General features: G+C 39.2%; 1 protein-coding gene across 1 annotated transcript in view; it reads right to left on the bottom strand.

Moving 5' to 3' along the window:
* Positions 1-376: 376 nt before the first annotated feature.
* GABRA3 (gamma-aminobutyric acid type A receptor subunit alpha3) overlaps positions 377-25,015 on the bottom strand; it is a 168,590-nt gene continuing 143,951 nt past the window's right edge. The window contains exon 9 of the mRNA XM_062182925.1: positions 377-712. Within this exon, the coding sequence (XP_062038909.1) occupies positions 377-712 (336 nt within the window). The remainder of the gene's footprint in view (positions 713-25,015) is intronic.

Genomic DNA, 25,015 nt, shown 5'->3' with positions numbered 1-25,015 from the left:
CTTGGTCTGGATCTCCCAGACAGCCAAGGTTTACACTATAGGGAGTGTTCTGTTCTTTCTGCAGTGGGCAGAGTGCAATGAATTACATGCGGAGCCCTCAGCTGGTGGGGGTGGGAGGGGACTTTCAGACTAAGATGGACAACTGGACAAATGTGTTTGTCTCTGATTGGGGTATACCTAGCAATGTTATAGGGACAAGTAGTTTTTCTGTAGTTATTTTTTTTTCATTGAGACTCATAAATATGAATTGAGTGGCACAGTTTGGGAGAGGGTTAAAAAGAAGAATTCTGAAACATATGAAGGGAAACTCCGGAGTAGGGTGCCTGGATGCTTCATGGGGTATACAGTGCTGTGGTTGCTGTGTTGTCACCACCATCTACTGTTTGCGGATCATTCCCTTGATAGCTGACTCCCGGTTGACATATGTGGCCCAATACACCAGATTAAATATGGCAAAGAGCACAGGAAAGATGATACGGGAAATTTTGTCAACCTTGCTGACACTGTTGTAGGTCTTGGTCTCAGTTGGGCTGTCCTGCACATAAGTGGCCTTGGGTGAAGCAATTATTGTCGGGGTTGAGGATGCACTGGGAGCGGCGCCCTTGGAGATGGTGGAGAACTCAGGGTTCTTGGCCAAGTTGATGGGATAAGTGGTTCCCACGATGTTGAATGTGGCGCTGGTTTTCTTTGTCGGAGCTGCTGGTGTTTTCTTCTAGAGGCCAGGAAAAATAGGGGAGGAAGGGAGAACAAAATAAAAGCTAATTGGTTCATTATACAGAGCACATTTAGAAGATGCAGGGAGGAGCCATGAGGGAAATTAAGCAACTGGGGCCACGAAGCCAACAGCAGTAAGTAGCCAGGTTTATGTCTTCCAGGATATTGGAAGATGAGTTTGAAAACAGAACACTTCCATCATTTTGGCTTATTAGCTATGAGGTTTTGGCTAAGTCTCCTGTTTTACTTGAGCCTCAGTTTCTTCATCTGCAAAATGAGGAACAAATAATTGGCAGGATTGTTGAGAGGATCAGATGAGAGAATGGTAGTAGGAACCACTGCTAAACTGTGGAATTTTGGTCATCAGTGGGGTTTATATGTCATAGGATTTGATCCTCAAAGCAAGCCTATGAGGTAGGAAGGAGAGATTACTCCCATTTGACAGATGAGAAAATTCAGTCTCAGACTAAGTGGCACAGCCCCCACTTGCAGTCTTGGCTCCTGACTTTGATCCAGGGCTGCACTGTTCTGCTTTCTACAGGCATGAAACACTTTTTGGTTACCCGAGAAATAACTCCAATAGGCTGCAACCATCAAGTGGCACATCTCCTGTGAGGAAGAGAGCTTGGTGAGTCGGAAAAGTCATTTTGCCATAAAGACACAATCAATACAATGGCATGTTCACATGGATCATTACAATAGCATCCCACCCTTCATGCACTGTAAAACATGGTCAGCAAGCTCAGGGACACACCAAGGTTTTGCACACTTGCAATGTTGTAGGCAGGAGCCATAACCTCCCCCACAGAGCTATGCAAATGACCCCTTCTGACACAGCAAATGCAGTCAGTTGTGGGCTTGCTATGGCACTATTCTTTGTGTTTATTTTTCAGAATAAAATCCTAAATACCTAGTGGGGAGCAAGCACACACACATACATGTTCACTTGTTCTCACATATATGACTCAGGTATACATAGTTGTGGCTCCCTTGATGCCAAAGAAAGAAGAGGAGATAGAGCTATTTCTGGATCAGAATAGAGAGGGTTAAGTGCAGAGAAGGCTAAGGAGGAGGCTACCCCAGATTCAGGCCAAAGATGGTGGTCTATCTCAAATCTATAATATTGTCTGCTGCTTCACTCACAATGTCCTTTTCTTCCTTCCATCCTTCTCTGCCTCTAGGGAAAAGTTGCTAGAGATGAGCTTCACAAATGCATCCAGAGTTTACTTGTTTACTCCTCCACTTCCTATTTGGTTCCTTTCTGAGTTTCTCTCTTTTCTCCCTCTGGTATTGACCCCTTTCTCCTAATCTCTTTTTCTTGCTTCTTTTAGGTCATAGTCCCCAACATTTTAATCTTTTGTCCTTTACACCTCACTGCTATTTATTTTCTTGATTTTATTAACAACTTTTGCCCAACATTGAGTGAATACCAGCTTGGCCAAGAAAAATGCTAGGTACTTAGGGGATAAGTAGGTTAAAAGATGAGTCAAACTTCAGTTGTTGTCTTCTAGGAACTCACAGTCTGGTATGGGACAGAACCTTGTGAACTCATCATTGTATTTTTAAAAATTTTTTTATTTTTATTTAGTAAATATAAATTTCCAAAGTACAGTTTATGGATTACAATGGCTTCCCTCCCCATAATTTCCGATCCATTTGTGCCGCTCCCATCTCCCACTTCCTCTCCCATTCTATTCACATCAAGATTCATTTTCAATTATCTTTATATACAGAAGATCGACTTAGTATATATTAAGTAAAGATTACATCAGTTTGCACCCACACAGAAACACAAAGTATAAAATACTGTTTCAGTACTAGTTATAGCATTACTTCACATTGGACAACACATTAAGGACACATCCCACATGAGGAGTAAGTACACAGTGACTCCTGTTGTTGACTTAACAATTTGACACTCTTGTTTATGGCGTCAGTAATCTCCTTAGGCTCTAGTCATGAGTTGCCAAGGCTATGGAAGCCTCTTGAGTTTGCCAGCTCCGATCTTATTTAGACAAGGTCATAGTCAAGGTGGAAGTTCTCTCCTCCCTTCAGAGAAAGGTACCTCCTTCTTTGATGGCCCTGTTCTTTCCACTGGGATCTCACTCACAGAGATCTTTCATTTAGGTCTTCTTTTTTTTTTTCCAGAGAGTCTTAGCTTTCCATGCCTAAAATACTCTCGTGGGCTCTTCAGCCAGATCCGAATGCTTTAAGGGCTGATTCTGAGGCCAGAGTGCTATTTAGGACATCTGCCATTCTATGAGTCTGCTGTGTATCCCGCTTCCCATATTGGATCGTTCTCTCCCTTTTTTATTCTATCAGTTAGTATTAGCAGACACTAGTCCCGTTTGTGTGATCCCTTTGACTCTTAGACCTATCAGTGTGATCAATTGTGAACTGAAATTGATCACTTGGACTAGTGAGATGGCATTGGTACATGCCACCTTGAAGGGATTGTATTGGAATCCCCTGGCACATTTCTAACTCCACCATTGGGGGCAAGACCGATTGAGCATGTCCCACATTGTACATCTTCTCCCTCTCTTATTCCCACTCTTATATTTAACAGGGATCACTTTTCAGTTAAAATTTCAACCCCTAAGAATAATTGTGTGTTAATTACAGAGTTCAACCAATAGTACTAGAACAAAACAAAACAAAAATACTAAAATGGATAAAGTATTACATTGTACATCAACAGTCAGGACAAGGTCTGATCAACTCACTGTTTCTCATAGTGTCCATTTCACTTCAACAGGTTTCCCCTTTGGTGCTCAGTTAGTTGTCGCCAATCAGGGAGAACATATGATATGTGTCCCTTTGGGACTGGCTTAATTTACTCAGCATAATGTTTTCCAGATTCCTCCATTTTGTTGCAAATGACCGGATTTCATTGTTTTTGACTGCTGTATAATGTTCTACAGAGTACATGTCCCATAATTTCTTTATCCAGTCTACTGTTGATGGGCATTGGGTTGGTTCCAGGTCTTAGCTATTGTGAATTGAGCTGCAATAAACATTAAGGTGCAGACCGCTTTTTTGTTTGCCAATTTAATTTCCTTTGGGTAAATTCCAAGGAGTGGGATGGCTGGGTTGTATGGTAGGATTATATTCAGGTTTCTGAGGAATCTCCAGACTGAATTCCATAGTGGCTTAACCAGTTTGCATTCCCACCAACAGTGGGTTAGTGTCCCTTTTTCTCTGCATCTTCACCAGCATCTATTGTTGGTGGATTTCTGAATGTGAGCTATTCTAACCGGGGTGAGGTGAAACCTCATTGTGGTTTTGATTTGCATTTCCCTGATTGCTAGTGATCTTGAATATTTTTTCATGTGCCTGTTGGCCATTTGGATTTCCTCTTTTGAAAAATGTATATTGAGGTCCTTGACCCATCTCTTAAGTGGGTTGTTTGTTTTGATGTTGTGGAGTTTCTTGATTTCTGTGTAGATTCTGGTTATCAACCATTTATATGTTTCGTAGTGTGCAAATATGTTTTCCCATTCTGTCGGTTGCCTCTTCACTTTCGTGACTGTTTCTTTTGAAGTACAGAAACTTCTCAATTTGATGCAATCCCAATAGTTAATTTTGGCTTTGAGTACCTGCACCTCAAGGGTCTTTTCTAGGAAATCTTTGCCGGTACCTATATCTTGCAGGGTTTCTCCAATGCTCTCTAATAATTTGATGGTGTCAGGTCGTAGATTTAAGTCTTTAATCCATGTTGAGTGAATTTTTGTGTAAAGTGAATGGTAGGGGTCTTGCTTCAAGCTTCTGCACGTGGAAATCCAATTTTCCCAGCACCATTTATTAAATAGACTGTCCTTACTCCAGAGATTGGTTTTGGATCCTTGATCAAATATAAGTTGGCTGTAGATGTTTGGATTGATTTCTGGTGTTTCTATTCTGTTCCATTGGTCTATCCATCTGTTTCTGTACCAGTACCATGCTGTTTTGATAACAACTGCCCTGTAGTATGTCCTGAAATCTGGTATTGTGATGCCTCCAGCTTTGTTTTTGTTGTACAAGATTGCTTTAGCTATTCGAGGTCTCCTGTTTCTCCACATGAATTTCAGCATCACATTTTCCAGATCTGAGAAGAATGTCTTCAGTATTTTGATTGGTACTGCAATGAATCTGTAAATTGCTTTTGGGAGAATGGACATTTTGATGATATTGATTCTTCCAATCCATGAGCATGGAAGATTTTTCCATTTTTTGGAATCCTCTTCTATTTCTTTCTTTAAGGTTTGGTAATTTTCATCATAGAGATCTTTAATGTCCTTTGTTAAGTTTATTCCAAGGTATCTGATTGTTTTTGTAGCTATTGTGAATAGGATTGACCTTAGAAGTTCTTCCTCAGCCATGGCATTGCCTGTGTATACAAAGGCTGTTGATTTTTGTGCATTGATTTTATATCCTGCTACTTTGTCAAACTCTTCTATGAGTTCTAATAGTCTCTTAGTAGAGTTCTTTGGATCCCCTAAATAAAGAATCATATCAACTGCAAAAAGGGATAGTTTAAGTTCTTCCTTCCGATTTTGTATCCCTTTAATTTCTTTTTCTTGCCTAATAGCTCTGGCTAAAACTTCAAGAACTATATTGAATAGCAATGGTGAGAGTGGGCATCCCTGTCTGGTACCAGATCTCAGTGGAAATGCTTGTAACTTCCCCCCGTTCAACAGGATGCTGGCCGTGGGTTTTTCATAAATTGCTTTGATTGTATTGAGGGATGTTCCTTCCATACCCAGTTTGCTTATAGTTTTCATCATGAAAGGGTGTTGTATTTTATCAAATGTTTTCTCTGCATCTATTCAGATAATCGTATGGTTTTTCTTCTGCATTCTGTTAATGTGGTGTATTATGTGGATTGTTTTAGGAACATTGATCCATCCCTGAATACCAGGGATAAATTCCACTTGCTCTTGGGGGATGATCCTTCTGATGTGTTGTTGCATTCTATTGGCCAGAATTTTATTGAGGATTTTTGCATCTATGTTAATCAGGGATATTGGTCTGTAATTTTCTTTCATTGCTGTATCTTTTTCTGGCTTAGGAATTAAAGTGATGCTGGCTTCATAAAAAGAATTTGGGAGGATTCCTTCTTTTTCCATTGTTCTGAATAGTTTGAGAAGAATTGGAGTTAGTTCTTCTTTAAATGTTGGTAGAATTTAGCAGTAAATCCATCTGGCCCTGGGCTTTTCTTTGTTGGGAGGGCCTTTATTACTGTTTCAATTTCTGTGTCAGTTATTGGTCTGTTTAGGTTTTCTATGTCTTCCTGGCTCAATTTAGGGAGGTTGTATGTGTCCAAGAATCTGTCCATTTCTGATAGATTTCCCTGTTTGCTGGCACACAAGTCCTTGTAGTAATTTCTGATGATTCTTTTTATTTCTGTGGTGTCTGTTGTTTCGTTTCCATTTTCATCTCTGATTTTATTGATTTGAGTCTTTTCTTTTTTTTAGTTAGTTGGGCCAATGGGGTGTCAATTTTGTTTATTTTTTCAAAAAACCAGCTCCTCGTTTGGCTGATTTTTTTGTAATGTTCTTTTTGGATTCAATCCTATTGATTTCTTCTCTGATTTAATTATTTCTTTTCTCCTACTAGATTTGGGTCTGGTTTGCTGCAGATTTTCTAGATCCTTGAGATGAATTGAAAACTCATTTATTTGGTGCCTTTCTAATTTCTTGATGTAGGCACCTATTGACATAAACTTTCCTCTTAACACTGCTTTTGCTGTATCCCATAAGTTTTGGTATGTTGTGCTGTTATCCTCAATTACTTCCATAAAATTTTTGATTTCTCTTTTGATTTCTTCTATGACCCATTGTTCATTCAGGAGCATGTTGTTCAGTCTCCATGTGTTTGCATATGCTCTAGGGATTCCTGAGTTGTTAACTTCCAACTTCATTCCACTGTGGTCTGAGAAGCTGCATGGTATGATTCTAATTCTTTTGAATTTGCTGACACTTACTTTAGGGCCTAGTATGTGGTGAATCCTAGAGAAGGTTCCATGTACTACTGAGAAGAATGTAAATGCTTTATGTGTCAGATGAAAAGTTCTGTAGATATCTGTTAGATCCATTTGGGCTATAGTGTCATTTAAATCTACTTTCTCCTTGTTGATCTGTGCTGTTGATCTCTCTATTTCTAAGAGTGAAGTATTGAAGTCCCCCATTACTATTGTGTAGGAGTCTAAGTCTCCCTTTAAGTCCCTTAACAAATCTTTTAAATAAACCAGTGTCCTATAATTTGGTGCATATACATTGATAATCGTTATATCTTCCTGTTGAATTGATCCCTTAATCATTATATAGTGCCCTCTTTGTCTCTCTTAACAGTTTTTGTGTTAAAGTTTATGTTGTCCAATATTAAGATTGCTATGCCTGCTCTTTTTTCATTTCTGTTGGCATGGTATATCTTATTCCAGCTTTTCACTTTCAGTCTGTATGCATCTTTGTTGAAAGATGTGTTTCTTGTAAGCAGCAAATAGATGAGTTTTGTTCCTTAACCCCATGAGCCAATCAGTGTCTTTTTAACTGGACAGTTCAGGCCATTAATGTTCAATGTGACTATTGATAGGTAGTAACTTTGCCCTGACATTTGCCAAAGATATTTTCTAATATATGCTTTGAATTCCCTGTGATCTTTTGCTGTGAGGTTTCCTTCCTTTACCTTCTTTCATATTGATGACCGTGTTTCTGTGTTTCTGTGTGTAACACATCTTTAAGCATCTTTTGTGGGGCTGGACGAGTGGCAACAAATTCTTTCAATTTCTATTTGCTATGAAAGGTCTTTATTTCACCTTCATTCACAGATGAGAGCTTTGCAGGATATAATATTCTGGGCTGGTAGTTTTTCTCTCTTAGTACCTGGGCTATGTCTCGCCACTCCCTTCTAGCTTGTAGGGTTTCTGATGAGAAGTCTGCTGTGAGTCTAATTGGAGATCCTCTGAGAGTAATCTGACGTTTCTCTCTTGCACATTTTAGAATCTTTTCTTTATGTTTCACTGTGGTGAGTTTGATTACAACATGTCGTGGTGAGAATCTCTTTTGGTCATGTTTATTAGGGGTTCTATGAGCTTCCTGTACTAGGATGTCTCTGTCCTTCTCCAAACCTGGGAAGTTCTCTGCAAGTATCTCACTAAAAAGGCCTTCTAATCCTTTCTCCCTCTCCATGCCTTCAGGAACCCCTAGAACCCGAATGTTGGGTTTTTTAATAGTATCCTGTAGATTCCCAACAATATTTTTTAGATTTCTAATTTCCTCTTCTTTGGTTTGACTGTATACTTTCCTGTGCTCTGTCTTCTAAGTCCAATATTCTCTCTTCTGTTTCACTGACTCTGTTTTTAAGGCTCTCTAGTGTGTTTGTCATTTGATCTATTGAATTCTTCAATTCATTTTGATTTCTCTTCACTATCACACTTTCCTGTTCTACTAGTTTCTGCATTTCATTTTGATTCCTCCTTAATGTTTCATTTTCTTGAAGGAGATTTTCCATCCTGTCCAGTATGGAATTCAGTAGCTCAAGCATTTGTTTTTGAAAACCTGTAATTGTTCTTGCCATAAAGTTTTTGAAATCCGTACCTTGCATTTCTTCCATCTCATCATTTTCACAATCTTGGCTTGAGGTGTCTTGTTTATTTGGGGGTGTCATAATGTTTTCCTTGTTCTTGTTTCCTCGGTTTCTGCGTTTGTTGCTTGGCATTGTGGAGATATTCTTTGGATTGTTCTTCCCTCGCTGTGTTGTTTTTTCTTGTTATACTATGACTGGATTAAGTGGACTGTCTGCTTTTGATGGAGCCTTAGAGGCTTGAGATGGGTGTGGCCTGAGAGCTCTGGTTCCCCAGGTTAAGGGTGTGCCAAAGGTGACACTCCCAGGTTAGGCATTGTAAATCTCTCTTTCTTTCTTTTTTTGATTCAAAAGTGCAGCAATTCCACACAGCTGAACAGAATTGGAGGTAGTTAGCAGGCGAATGATATACCCACAGGAGCCAGAGATTGGAAGCTCTTTCCCAAGGACCACACAAGGAATCGGTGCTGCCCTCAGTGTGGGCTCAAATTCTCCTGCAGTCTCCCACTGGGTTGCCAACGTTACTGAGTTGTAGCCTCTCTGGAGAGTACTCATGTGAATTCTGTGAGTTCTCTCCCCCACAGTCTCTTTTTTCACAGTCTCAGTTCATTAGCACCACACATTCACTAGGTCTTAATCTCCTGTTATTTCTTACCCCCCGCCCCCGCCCAGAGTCAGGTTTTTCTGCTAGGCTGAGGGCCGGTGCAGACCTGAGGTCCCCTGCTTATGATGTATGTCCAAAATGGTGTCTGCTCTTTGTCTTGCTCGCCTTTGAGAGGTGAGCAGAGAGAGAGAAACTCGTGTCCGTATCAGTCACTTTTCTCTCTCTCTCTCTCTCTCTCTCTCTTCTAGTTAGCCTGGTGAACTTTTCCCCACGGAGTTTCAAGCCTCGTTCCCTCTAATCTCCTCTTTCCACTTTCCTGCTGGTGTCTTGGGCTATTGAGGTTCGGCTCACCTCGCGTTCCAGCGCTGGTGTGTTGAGTCTGCCGCTGGTGTCCCGAACTTGGGCTCCCACGCTCTCCACGCAGGTCCACTGTGAATCACTAGTTCTGGAAGAGTTTCCTCTGCTGTTTCTTCTCCTACTCTTCCTTGACCCTGCAGTATCTCCACTTTTACTAAACTGTCTCTTCCCGGACTATCAGTGTGCTCCCTTCCTAATCTGCCATCTTGCCGCTCCAATCTCATCATTGTTATTTAATGTAATCAGAGTTCTAAAAGAAGTTAACAAAGTGTTGTGGGAATTCAGTAAAGGGAGGGACTAGGTACCTGCATTAATTGGAAAAAATGGCTCAAAAAAGTCCATGAGGTTTGTGGTCTAGGACAAAAACAACAGGCAGGAGTGCCTTAGATGCAGCAAAGACCAGGGCATAGGTCAGGGGAATTGTTTGAGGGATGACAAGGAATTTGCTGTAGTTGGATCACAGTGTGTAGAGCAAAGAGTTATAGGAACTGACTGTGTAGACAGGCAGAAGCCAGATCTGAATGACCTTGAATACTATGTACTCCTGCTCTGCTGGCCTATGCTGGTTTCATTGTTTTCAATCTGGGAGGGAAAGTGTGTCAGAAACGAAGTTTAAGTGAAGGAATAATAATCTCACTAATAGAACATTGTAAAAGCAATACTGTTTTTTAATTTTTGAGGATGCAAGTCACATTGCTACAAGTGGAAGGGGGACAGAACTGGAAGGCTCCTTAGAACCCTGTGTATTATTTAAATTTTCTACATAGGATTCATTTGTATTTAGCAAATTCATTGTATGAATAGAGTCCTGCTGCTAAACGCTATTGCTATTAAAAGAGCACTTTAGCTGTTTGCCTGCTCATTTATTAATTTGTTTAGTAATCTCTTTTTTCATGGATAAGCCAAAACAATTTTAAAAAGAACAAAGAAGAAAGGAAAAAGGGAAAGGAAAAAAACACTACCATGACTTGATTAGAAGTTTTCACATTCAAGTATGTTATTTCACTTACTCATCTTAACAGCTGGTTATGAACAAATCTCTGAAACAATCATTCTAAACAGCAAACAACTTTTCTTTAGCGCCATAGGCACATTGTGTTCTAGCATGGGAGAGAAAGAGTAATTGATTTAAAAGATTTTCTTAAATAGTAAAGGAAAATTACCTTTAAATTCCTCTCACTATTACTAAAATAAAACATTTTAATCAACCACTATAATTTTTACCTAAATTGTGGAATGAAATCAAAGAAAATATTGTAGTGTCAAGAACACAGGAGCAGGAAGTAGAGATTAATATTTTCCCATTTCTGTCTCTAGTTTTCTAATATTTCTCCTTGCTTTGTAATTTGAAACATACAAATTAGACAGTCTTATTTTTCTTTTCTTCCATTTTCAATTTATTTTTAAATTTTAAGATTTAACAATTTTAACATTTTTTTTGACAGGCAGAGTGGATAGTGTGAGAGAGAGACAGAGAGAAAGGTCTTCCTTTTTGCCATTGGTTCACCCTCTAATGGCTGCTGCGGCTGGTGCATCACGCTGATCCGAAGCCAGGAGCCAGGTGCTTCTCCTGGTCTCCCATGCGGGTGCAGGGCCCAAGCATTTGGGCCATCCTCCACTGCCTTCCCGGGCCATAGCAGAGAGCTGGCCTGGAAGAGGGGCAACCGGGATAAAATCCGGTGCCCCAACTGGGACTAGAACCCGGTGTGCCGGCGCCACATGGCGGAGGATTAGCCTGTTAAGCCATGGTGCCGGCCAACAATTTTAACATGTTGTCATTCACTTCAGGTGGAGATATTATATACATACACAGACACCATTTTTTCTTGAAAATAGAGATATTAATATAAAATGTGGGATTCATGAAAATGATAATAGAGGGAGGAGAGAAGGGTATATTGCCATGTAGATGGTATATTCAGTGAAGACAATATTTATCTTTATACCAAATAAGATGACATCCATACAATTTTAGTTTTATATATATATATATATACACACACATGTGTACACACACATATATATATAAACTTCCACATATAACATAAAATGTGATATTTGTTCTTCTGTGTCTATTTCATTTCAGTTAGCACAATGATCTCCAGTTCCATCCATTTTGTTGCGAATGTCAGGATTTTACTTTTTTTGTGACTGAATAATATCCAATCCTGTGTATATATCACATTTTCCTTATCCAGTTATCAGTTGATATGCAACTAAGTTAATTCTATATCTTCGCTGTTGTGACTGATTTAGCTTTGACCAAGTTTCTCTTCTATTCCTACCTCCCTAGACAAGTACTTAACCATTAGGCACAGTACGAATGGTTACTGAATGAAAAAATGACCCTCTGATTGAAGATTCTCAATGGGATTTCTGGTCCATCCTTCTAGAATTTTGACTTCTGTCATACAGAGAGCATATCACTATAATTCAGCCTGAGGTAATTTCCACACCAAAAACCTGAACATGACTCCTCCAAATTCCCCAAGTAGCCTGATTCCAGGACAAACACCTTTGCTTCTGACAGGTGCCTCTGTATCAATGCCTTTATAGGAACTCAGCTTACCTGAACCCCAATTTCTAGAAGAAGGGCAAGGTAATTGAGTGTATGCTAGGTGGGATTCAAAAATGGATAAGATCAGCATTAAAAACCCCAAGAACCCAATTTAAAAATTGGAATAGGTTGGGACTGGCATTGTGGTATAATAGGTTAAGCCATCACCTACTATGCTGGCACCCCATATTGGTACAAGTTCAAGTCCTAGCTTCTCCATGTATCAGGGTCCCTGCCGATGTGCCTGGGAAAGCAGTTGAAGATGGCTCAATTCCTTGGGTCCTTGGACCCACGTGGGAGACCAGGATGAAGCTCTTGGCTCCTGGCTTTGGCCTGGCCCAACCACAGACATTGTGCCGTTGTGGCCATTTCTCTTGGCCTTTCAAATAAATAACATAAATCTTTTAAAAATAACAATTTGAGGGGCCAGCGCAGTGGCTCACTTGATTAATCCTCTGCCTGCTGCGCTGGCATCCCATATGCGCACCGGGTTCTAGTCCTGGTTGCTCCTCTTCCAGTCCAGCTCTCTGCTGTGGCCCGGGAGCGCAGTGGAGGATGGCCCAGGTGCTTGGGCCCCTGCACCTGCATGGGAGACCAGGAAGAAGCACCTGGCTCCTGGCTTCAGATCGGTGCAGCGGCAGCCATGGTGGCCATTTGGGGAGTGAACCAACGGAGGGAAGACCTTTCTCTCTGCCTCTCTCTCACTGTCTATAACTCTACCTGTCAAGAGAGAACTAAAACATAAGGGAGAAAACAGAAATAAGAAACACTCAGGCATAAATAATGAATCAAGGAAATTCAAAAGAGGAAGGAAGTATGCTGGATTTGAAAGAGCAAGGTAAATCAATAGAAAGGTGTGAGGATGCAGGTGGAAGAAAAGTAATCACTGTATCAATTTCCTGAAAGGGTGGGATGTATCCAGAGTATAAGTGGAGAATTACCCCAGTTCAGAAAACAGCTGAGATCGACAGAATGGATGAGATTCTGATACTATTTACATTTTGTTCGGGAGAAAGGAACACAGTAAATTGAGGCAAATCTCATACAATGGTTTTCACATTCCTCATGAGAAAGGTGAAAGGAATAGCAAACACTTAAAATAGATTTTATAGGAAATAGAGGGCAGAACAGATTAGGGACACAGAAAAGGACTGCAGGTACAGATTGAAGGACCAGAAGAATGCTAGAGTATAAGCTCATAAATATCCATCAATGTGCACAGTTGAACTTTTTAAAAAAATATTTATTTATTTATTTGAAAGTCAAAGTTACGGGGTGGGGGGGGAGACAGAAAGAGAGAGAGATCTTCCATCTGCTGGTTCGCTCCTAAAATAGCCACAACAGCCAGGGCTCTGCCAGGCCAAAGCCAGGAGCCAGGAGCTTCTTCCAGGCCTACCATGTGGGTGCAGGGGCCCAAGCAATTGAGCCATATTCCAGCACTTTCCGAGTTACATTAGCAGGGAGCTAGATCAGAAGTGGAGCACCTGGGACATGAACCCATGTGTATATGGGATGCCGACACTGCAGACTGACTGTAGCTTAATCTACTGCACCACAGCGCCAGCTCCCTGGATTTCTTTTTTCAGAGAGAAATAGAAGACTTGGATTGAAGTGACTGGGGAGGGTAAGGGTGCTGGTGAGTGACTGTAGTGATGCACCATGGTGCCTATGCTGGACAGCAAAGCAGAGAAAACAGAGGGAACTATGTATATACTATATGACAGGTTCTGTGCTCAGAGCCTGGGGTAAACACCCTGTGAGCAGTAGACACCCTTTCAAGGAGTTCAACATGGAGCATATAGTAGACATGTAAACAAACATATACAGCAATGTAATGTCAGGAAGTGAGAGTTATAATGGAGACAGAAAAAGCAGAGAGATGCAGAACGGGATGATGAATGATAGAGAAGGTCTCTGGGAAAGTGAGCAGAGATCTGATCAAAAGAAAAAAGAAACTGTGAAAAGGGCCGGCGCCGCGGCTCACTAGGCTAATCCTCCGCCTTGCGGCGACGGCACACCGGGTTCTAGTCCCGGTCGGGGCACCGATCCTGTCCCGGTTGCCCCTCTTCCAGGCCAGCTCTCTGCTGTGGCCAGGGAGTGCAGTGGAGGATGGCCCAAGTGCTTGGGCCCTGCACCCCATGGGAGACCAGGATAAGCACCTGGCTCCTGCCATCGGATCAGCGCGGTGCGCCAGCCGCAGCGCGCTACCGCGGCGGCCATTGGAGGGTGAACCAACGGCAAAAGGAAGACCTTTCTCTCTGTCTCTCTCTCACTATCCACTCTGCCTGTCAAAAAAAAAAAAAAAAAAAAGAAAAAAGAAAAAAGAAAAAAGAAACTGTGAAAAGATCTGGACAACACCAATTCCAGGGGAGGGATGGAGAGAGAAAGGGAGAGAGAGAGAGAGAAATAGTAATGAGAAAGCACCTTGGTTTGGAATTAGACTGACTTATTCAAGATCATCAAGATGATCACTATGGGCTGAGTGGAGTGAATGAAAAAATTTGTTAAAAGTATAGTAGGCGGTACCATCACAGATCTGGGAAGCATCCTGTAAGGCTTTGAAAGGGATGGTAAGGGCTATAGAATGTAATCTAAGTGTGGTGGGAAGCCATTAAAGTATCTGAAGCAGAATCGTTCTAATATACAATGGAGCCGGCGCCGCGACTCAACAGGCTAATCCTCCGCCTTGCGGCGCTGGCACACCGGGTTCTAGTCCTAGTCGGGGCGCCGGATTCTGTACCGGTTGCCCCTCTTCCAGGTCAGCCCTCTGCTATGGCCCGGGAGTGCAGGGGAGGATGGCCCAAGTGCTTGGGCCCTGCACCCCATGGGAGACCAGGAGAAGCACCTGGCTCCTGCCTTCGGATCAGCGTGGTGCTGGCTGCGGTGGCCATTGGATGGTGAACCAAAGGCAAAGGAAGAACTTTCTCTCTGTCTCTCTCTCACACTGTCCACTCTGCCTGTCAAAAAAATTTAAAAATATATATATACAATGGAAATGGTCTTTCCAATTATTAGGCAGAGAATAGGTGGTAGGCATGAAAGCAGAGGACGAAAATTAGAAAGCTAGTCCTAATGACGCTAGCAAGAGATGTGGTGACTTGAGTGTCAGGGAGAAAAGAAGACAGATGTAAGATATCCTGTGAATGTGAGACAATCAGGACTTGCTGATAAGTTAGGTTTGAGTGGTCTGGGAGCAGGGTGAGAGTACAGGTGAGAAAAACACAATATTCAAGAACGAATCCTAGGATCTTGGCCTGAGCATTTGGAAGAATGGTGGAGCTATTAGCTATACTGGAAAGATTTGAAAATAAGTAGGCTTGGTATAGAGCAAAAAATGCATTTGGATATATTTACTATATTCCTATTGGACATCCCAATGGAGAATATATATATATATATATATATATATATATATATATATATATATATATATATGAATCTGCAGTTCAAGGGAAACATTTGGGCTACAGATATGTTTTTTAGGGCCATTAGTCACTGGATGGCCATCCATTGAATGACTTGGGATTGAATGAGGTTGCCTGAAAAGTGAGAAAGATTGAGTACAAAAGAAGTGTGACTACTGATTCCTGCTCCAATATTTAGGTGTCAGAAAGAAGACAAGGATAGTGCAAAGGAAAATATGGAAGAAAATGAAAAAGGAAATTCGAATATATGAAAATATAAGTAAAACCTGGAGCTTCCCCTGAGACATTTTGAATACAAAAGAGAGTGGGAAAACAGTCATCCTGAAAGCAATCTTGGAAGTTAACAGGATATGAATTAACATTCTGCAAAATAGGAGTTGGAACCAAAATAGGAGAGGGAATAGTTTTTCAGTGAAGAAGCTAATGATGCAGAATGATTTATCTTCCAGAGAATAGTGAGGGAGAATTTATGAGGAGGTAAGGAAATAAATTTAGAAAAAAAAATCCACAAGAGTGTAAGAATAAGAAATGAGAGAGGATAAATGAACATAGAAGAAACTACAATTTGGGCATTGACTAAGGTTGACATGAAGTTGAGCCCTGTAGAACCTATGGACTTAATAGTCCACAAAGAAGTTTATTATGAGGCTTTCCTGCTATCAGGTGACAGTTCAAAACATACTATATGATTATCTGACTTACTTTCTCACGGTCTTCCTGAAAAAACAAAACAAAATATTAGAATGAGTAGACAGGCAATCATATAGGTTCATTTGTAAATATCCTTAGCCTGTGCTAGAAACTGTAACAGTTCCTGGAAATGGAACAACCCAGACCTCATTTGATAGGGTCAATTCTAGTTTATGATGTCACGTAAGACTACTGGGTGAGAAACAAAAGGAATTTGGGGAGGATGCTTGTTATAAAAATCTTCCATGGCCTTGGCAGCTCATGACAAGAGCCTCAGGTGATTACTGATGTCATAAATAAGAGTGTCAATTGATAAATCAACAACAGGAGTCACTGTGCACTTACTCCCCATGTAGGATCTCTGTCCTTAATGTGTTGTACTATGAGAATTAATGGTAAAGCTAGTACTCAAGCAGTATTTGATACTTTGTATATTTGTGTGGGTGCAAACTGTTGAAATCTTTACTTAGTATATACTAAGTTGATCTTCAGTATATAAAGACAATTAAAAATGAATTTTAATGAGGATTGGGATGGGAGAGGGAGTAGGAGATGGGATGGTTTGCGGGTAGGAGGGTGGTTATGGGGGGGAAACCCACTATAATCCAAAGGCTGTATTTTCGAAATTTATATTTATTAAATAAAAGTTTTCTAAAAAAATCTTGTATATAAAATGAGTACAGAGAAGAGACAATAGCATTGGTAAAGTGCTCAAGGTGAAAAACAACAGAGTGATATAGCCAGATGAAGTGGACATCAAAGAATGAATCAATTTGTATGAATTAAAGGAGTAAGTAAAGGCTTGGATACTCTTGGCAAGAGGCAATGGAGGAGTGGCTTCCAATTGCAAGGGTAGTAGCTTCCTCAGGAAATTGATGATGTTTGGGGCTGGCGCCGTGGCTCACTTGGTTAATCCTCTGCCTGCGGCGCCAGCATCCCATATGGGCGCTGGGTTCTAGTCCCGGTTGCTCCTCTTCCAGTACAGTTTTCTGCTGTGGCCCAGGAGGGTAGTGGAGGATGGCCCAGGTGCTTGGGCCCCTGCACCTGCATGGGAGACCAGGAAGAAGCACCTGACTCCTGGCTGGGCACAGGAGACTCCGGATGGGCACAGCGCCGGCTGTAGCGGCCATTTGGGGGGTGAACCAACGGGAGGAAGACCTTTCTCTCTCTCTAATTCTGTCAAATAAAAGAAAAAAAATCCGTTCTCGGTTTGTTTAAAAAAAAGAAATTGATGTTAAACAGACAGACAAAATGGAGAGGGATCATTTTGTTTTCTCCCTCCTATGACACAGTATAACCGTTCTCTGTCTGTATGTATGTCTATTGGTATGAGTATATTTTCCTTACTTGTCTTTGGACCATCAATTCCTGAGCGCTGAGGTCATATAATGTTTACCTGTGCATCCATTGGATATTCTAGAAATCATTACTATGCTTTTGTTTTTCATTCAAGTCAACTGATAGAGTATGATTATTGTAAGGTTATTTATGCTTAGTGTAGAATACTTTGGGAGGACCATTACTTTATGCATAAAATCTACCCCAGTTTAATGTTATCCCAAAGAGAAATAGCAAAAGTGATTTGATGTGGAGCCATATTTATAGGAATGTCCCACAGATTTAAAAGACATTAATGGTAAGAAACTAAACTTATGCAAGATGTGGATAGAAGTTGAGAATGTCTATCAATGTAGGAAAGATAAAATATTATTCCAGAGCAAGATGTCAGGTTTTTCTCATTTGAACAAATAGGAAAATGAGCTTAAGAATTACTCTGTTTCCAAAAAATTTAGGCAGGTTATGAATTTTTTAAAAAAATAAAGTAATATTTATTGCCCTGGGATTTGGTATAGTGGTTAAGATCCATGTATTCCTTATGAGAGTATCTGGGTTTAATGACTATCCTGAATGATTTATTGTTCTTTCAAAATAGTTGGAAGAAAGGATTTTCAATGTGCCCAGCACAAGGAAATGATAAATATTCAAGATAATGGATATGCTAAGAATTTATGAATATTTTTAAAGTAGATCTAAGAATAATTATCTTCTTTTTAAATGTCAAAGTTGAATTCTTCATTTTAATTTGTATTTATTTTAAACTGAAACATAAAATTGTACATTTATGGGGTACCATCTGATGTTTTAAAACACACATACATTGTGCAATGTTCAAATCAGGGTTAACACATGATCCATAAAATGTTCAGTGACCCAATCAAAGTAGTAATTAACATAGTTTTAAAAAATAGAACTTGAAGGCTTATAATAAAAATCATGAAACTCTTATTCAAATACACCCCAAGTTATTGTCCAGCTCCTCATAGCTAATGATTTTCAACTCTCTTAGCTAATACTTAGAAGAGTTATTTCTATTTTTCCAAAGATATATATTCTGTTACTAGTTTTGCTCACTGCCAATTGTCTTTTCTTTATAATGATTTATCTCACTTAAGCAACCCTTCCTACATCCTCCAGTATATTGAAAACAATTTTATTTCAGTTACTAGTCAGTGATAACATCATTTGAAATGACCATACAGATCCCTCTAGTCACCTGTTTCCTGCTAGACTGATTCTTCTGCACTCCCTTTCCTTTCCTTTTAAATTATTTTTTTATTTATTTACTTATATCAAAAACTAACAAAAATTAAACATATTTATCACAGACAACATGATGTTTTTAAATATATATACACTGGGAATGGCTAACTAAGCTAATTAACACGTATCATCTCACAAGCTGTTTTTTTCGTTATTGTTGTTGAACATATTTAAAATCTATTGCCCTAAAAATCACAAATATTATATTGTTATTGCTATTCTCTATAATCACCCTTTTGTACAGTATAAAGCTCATGAAAGTATTTCTCCCATCTCATTGAAACTTTGTACCCTTTGACCAAAATTCCCCAACCTCCCATTCCTGTTGGCCCCTGGGAACCACTATTATGTTCTCTGACTCTTTGAGCTTAACTTTTATAGATTTTGCATATAAGTGAGTTCATATGGTATTTATTTTTATCTACCTGGACTATATGCTTTAATCTAAAGTCCTGTGGGTCCTTCTATGTTTTTGCAAATTATTGTATTTCAAACTTTTAAAAGGCAATTAGTGGGGCCTGCATTGTGGCACAACCGGTTAAACCACACCTGTGGCTAGTTCAAATCCTAACTGCTGTGCTTCCAATCCAGCTCCCTGCTAAAGTATCAGGGAAGGCAGCATAAGATGACCCAAGTGCTTGGGCTCCTGCCACCTAGGTGGGAGACTTAGATGGAACTCCTGGGTCCTGGCATCTGTCTGACCCAACTCTGGAACTCTGTTGCCGCCATTTGGGGAATGAACCAGGGGATGGCAGATTCATGCCCCCCTGCCTTTCAAATAAATACATAAAAATTTTGAAAGTGATAAATATTCCACTGTATATATATGCCATATTTTTCTTTATCCATTCATCTGTTGATGGACACAACATATCTTGGCTATTGTGAATAATACTGCAATGAACACACAAATGCAGATCTCTTCAACAGACTAAATGTATTTCCTTTGGATATATACCAGTAGTGACATTAGTGGATCATATAATAGTTCTCTTTTTATTTATTTTTATTCATTTATCTTAAAAAATCATGTATTTATTTGAAAGACAGAGTGACAGAGAGGAAAAGACAAAAAGAGAAAGATCTTCCATCTACAGTTTTACTCCTGTAATGACCACATTGGCGGGGGCTTGGGCTGGGCCAGGCCAGAGCCAGGAGCCGAGAATTCATCCGGGGGGCCAGAGCTGTGGCGTAGCATATAAGGCCACTGCCTGCAGTGCCAGCATTCCATATGGGTGCCAGTTCAAGTCCTGTCCACTCCACTTCTGATCCAGCTCTCTGCTATGGCCTGGGAAAACAGTAGAAGATGGCCCAATTCCTTGGGCCCCTGCATCCACTTGGGGGACCCAGAAGAAGCTCCTGGCTCCTGGCTTCGGATCAGTGCAGCTCCAGCCATTGCAGCCAATTGGGGAGTGAATCAGCAGATGGAAGATTTTTTTCCCTTTCTTTCTTTGTCTCTCCTCTCTGTGTGTAACTCTGACTTTCAAATAAATAAATAAACTTTTAAAAATAAATAAATAAATTTTTTTTAAAAAGTCCATCCAGGTCTCCCACATTGATGACAAAGCTGTTTCTTCAAGGAGCTGGACAGGAAGTGGAACAGCCAGGATTCAAACAGGCACTCATAAGGGATGCTAGCATTTCAAGTGTACCACAATGCTGGCTCCAATGGTTCTATTTTTAATTTTTTTTCATGACTCCATACTGTTTTCCATAATGGCTACACTAAGTTACATTTCTGTCAACAGTGTGCAACACTTCCCTTTTCTCCACACCCTTATAAACTCTATCTTTTTCATCTCTTTAAAAATATCCATTCTAACAGGCATGAGGTGATATCTCATTATGGGTTTAATTTGGATTTCTCTGAAGGATAGTGGTGATGAGCAATTTTTAATACACCTATTGGCCATTTGTATGTCTTCTTTTGAGAAGTATCTATTCCAATTCTTTAATCAATTTTTAATTGTGTTATTTCTTTTCCAGCTATTGAGTTGAGTTCTTTATATATTTTGCATAGTAAGTCTTTATTAGATATATTATTTGTAAGTATTTTCTACCATTCCATAGGTTGACCTTTCATTTTGTTCATTTTTTTCTTGTAAAAATATTTTGTTTGATATAATCTCATTCTTCTGTGTTTGCTTTTGTTGCCTGTGCTTTTGTCATAACTAAAAAGTTATTGTCAATAGCAATGTCACGGAGCTTTTATTCTATGTGTCCTTTTAGTAGTTTTATGATTTCTGTATTATTAACAGTTTAAAGTTTTAAACTGTTATGACTTTGTTTTTGTTATTGTTGTGAGATAAGGGTCTAATTTCATTTCTCTGTCTGTGGATATCCCGTGATCACAACATCATTTATTGAAGAGACTGTCCATTTTCTACTGTGTGTCATTTAATTGGCCGTGAATGCAAGGATTTATTTCTAGGCTCTCTATTCTTCTCCATTGGTATATGTGTTTTTCTTTATGCTAGTGCTATGTTGATTCACTTATTAAGACTTTGCAGGATATTCTGAAGTTAGATAGTGTGATACCTCCTGCTTTGTTCTTTTTACTAAAGATTTCTTTGGATAATTGGGATATTTTGTAGTTTCATATAAATTTTAGTTTTTTTCTATTTTCATGAAAAAATCATTGGAATTTTGATAGTGATTGCATTGAATCTGTAGATCACTTTGGGTAGTATGGACTTTTTTTTTAACTTTTATTTAATGAATATAAATTTCCAGTGTACAGCTTATGGATTACAATGGCTTCCCCCTCCCATAACTTCCCTCCCACCCACAACCCTCCCCTCTCCCGCTCCCTCTCCCTTTCCATTTGCATCAAGATTCATTTTCAATTCCCTTTATATACAGAAGATCAATTTAGTATAAAGATTTCAACAGTTTGCACCCACATAGAAACACAAAGTGAAACATACTGTTTGAGTACTAGTTATAGCATTAAATCAAAATGTACAGCACATTAAGGACAGAGATCCCACATGAGGAGCAAGTGCACAGTGGCTCCTGTTGTTGACCCAACAAATTCACACTCTAGTTTATGGCGCCAGTAACCACCCTAGGCTCTCGTCATGAGTTGCCAAGGCTATGGAAGCCTTCCAAGTTTGCCGACTCTGATCATATTTAGACAAGGTCATAAAAGACAGAGTGAGGATAGTAACCAATGATCCTAAGAGTGGCATTAACCAGGTCTGAACAATTATACAGCATTAAGTGGGGAAGAGGACCATCAGTACACACAGGTTGGGAGTAGAGCCATTGGTGGTAGAGTATAGGTTATGATTACAAAGGAATGAGGCCCAAGTGCGCTAGACAGGGTCTAGAACAAAGGACAGAGTCATTATTAGAGGAGCTAAGAAAGGTGCTGTCTAAGCTACAATTAAGTTTTCTGACTGAGAGGCAAATAGAACTTGATAGAAGGGGCTTGATAATAATCTGGTGGGCTTTAGGCCTTGTAAGTTAAGAGGCCCAGACCTATCTATCTCTTCACATGGGGTATATCCTAAGGGAGGTGTGAACCTCCTAGGGGAAGGCACTCTGTTGACTTTCATTACTTGGCTGGCCTGGGAGGAGAGCTGGCCAGGTAAAGTATGGACTTTTTAACAATATTAGTTGCTGTAATTGGTGAACACTGGATACCATTCCATTCATTTGGTATTCAACATCTTTCATCAATTTATCATTCCACTATACTGTTCTTTAAGTTTATTGGTTAAATTTATTCCTATTTTTTATTTTTAGATATTCAGAGTAGAATATTTTTCTTAATTTTCAGATAGTTTACTTGTGGTATATAGAAAATTACTGATTTTTAATATTAACTTTGTAGCCTGCAACTTTACTGAATTATTTGTTTAATTTTGTTTGTTGGTGGAGTTTTTAAGGGTTTCTATATGCAAGATCATGTTTACTTGAAAAAAAATCCATATTCTGCTGCTGTTAGGATGTTTTATATATGTCTGACAACTCCAATACAGAATAAAAAGAGGTTATTGAATAACTTATTCTAAGTGAGTTAACTCAAATCTTTTAAAAATATTTATGCACTTACTTGAAAGAGAGAGAGAGAGAGAGAGAGAGAGAGAGAGAGAGAAACACACATTCATTGGCTCACTAACTCACTGCATGTTTGTCCCTCACATTGGTACAAGGATTCAACTACTTGAGCCAATACTTACAGTGAACTACTTGAGCCAACACCTACTGTCAACTACTTGAGCCAACACCTATTGTCTCCTGGGGTGCACATTAAGCTGGAGTTGAGAGTACAGCTGGGCCTCAAACTCATGCACTCTGATAATGGATGCTAGCATCCCGACTGATGGCTTAACCACTGCACCAAACACGAACCTCTTGACTCATATATAAACAAATTTGGACAGTTCAAGAGTTTTAGCACATGGTAGGCTTCCACAAAATTTGTGTTTCCCACGTCGAGCATTTTTTTCTTTACGAATGACATTTTTATTAATAAAAGGAGAACAGATTTAATGTAGTTCATAGATATTCAAAGTATATAATGACTTTCTTTCTTTCTTTCTTTCTTTCTTTCTTTCTTCCTTTCTTTCTTTGTTGTTGTTGAGATAACAGTTTTAATTTCCTTTAATTTATATTCAAAGATTTATTGTCAAATGCTTAGGGCTCCACTAAACAAAGAGTTCAATGAACATTTTTTAAGCTCTCCATTCAAGAACTAATTTTGCACCTATGTGTAAGAATTTTATTTTGCAGATGTTAAACTTCTAAGCTCAGCCTAACCTTTCAATTTTTAGAAATACTTTTTGATCCCCAATTCAGAAATTATTCCTCCTCCAACTAAAAGACGAAGTCCTGGGTATTATTTCCAGGGACCTCCATTGAAGATGAGGTTCCATCAGACAATTCTATTTGACTTCAAAAATATCAGCCTACTTGGTTTTTTTTTTTAACTGTTTTTTTTCTTCATGGACACATAATTTTAAAAGAAAGCTACATGAATGCCTTGATAATATCTATGACATTTCCTGGCCCACCAGCGTGGTAAACTTTTCATGAAATCTCAGGAGGTCAGTTTGACATAATTTCTTATTTGTGAACTCAGGCTTATATCAGTGATTGCTGTTAATTGCTCTTGAAACATACCTTTTCATAATGTATTCTATGGTCTTTTCCATTTACTATTTCAGATTAAGGATGTCTTTGCTCCCAGATCTTCCCTGAAGCTAACCAAAACCAATTAGGCAAATGAGATCTAGAAACCAAAACTCTGTGCTTGATGAAAGTTGGAAGTTTTTATAACCTTGAAACCAAAAAGTAAGGGTACTCAAATACATTGAAAATTGGAACAAGGTAAAGAAAACACTGAGAATGCTACAGACAGAGTCCCAGAAAAATGGGTGATATAACCTGAAAGAAGAAACAAATGTTCCTTGTTTTAAATAAAATCAATTTTCATGCTTGTGGGGAGAACATCCTGGAACTCTGATCACCACATAGTGGTAGAGGAGGTAGAGACTGGGAGAGTAAAAGACACACACACACCCCACTACTACTCCACACTATGCAAACAGGAGTTTCCTAGGAGCAAGGGGAAATTCTTGCTAGTTAGAAGTAGAATCACAACTACAGGGAGAAGTATTCATAAGAGTTTATTTAGACAGCAAATGATATTCAACCTACCTATTCTCTATTAATCACTTGCAACCACTCATTACTATCCTGTTCAGTTGTTCAATCACTCCACAAATGATACTTCCACATATAACAGAGCTAGTAAATAAATGCTCAAAAATAACTTAAAGTAATAACGGAATACAGGCTACAGTGGTACTTATACAAAACATCTTGCAGAAAGGAGGAAATAATTGGTGAAGAACATACAAAAGAAACTTGGAACATAAGAGAAAATATGTCAGAACCAATTACAAAAAAAAAGTGAAGAAAAATAAATGAAGGTAACTGACACTGTTGAAATGGTCAGGACATGCAAGACCATATTGAAAAAAAAAACTGAGCTAAAATGAAATGGAAAATAGAGCTAAATTTTTAGAGAAGAAATTATAACTATTGAAGACAAAAATGTCTAGCATATGTATAATCTGTGACTCTAGGAAAAGAATAGAACAGGTTTATGTTTCCAGAAAGCCTTTTCTAAAACATAGAGTCATAAATCTAAAGATTTAAAGGGATATTTGGTAGTCTAGGAAAAAAATCATAGAGATTGACCAAGATATATTCTTATAAAGTAACCAGACATTACAAAATAAAGGTATATTCATAAGGGCTTCTAAAACGTAAAATCAAGGACCCTGTGATGTGAGAACTACTGAGGCTGGCTTAAGATTACCAGTTAACAACATTCAGTGCCAGAATTGAGTATAGTAATATATGTTTACAGAGTTATCAGAGAAAGAAAATATGGTGCATGAATTGCACAATTGCTCAACTATAATTCAAGTGTAAATGAAATGGACAGATAATTCTACATATGCAGGATGGTAGTAAATAAGGTCCTCA

The sequence above is a fragment of the Lepus europaeus genome, chromosome X, assembly GCF_033115175.1.
Source record: "Lepus europaeus isolate LE1 chromosome X, mLepTim1.pri, whole genome shotgun sequence".
NCBI classification, from domain to species: Eukaryota; Metazoa; Chordata; class Mammalia; order Lagomorpha; family Leporidae; genus Lepus; species Lepus europaeus.
This window is presented reverse-complemented; position numbering and strand designations above follow the sequence as displayed.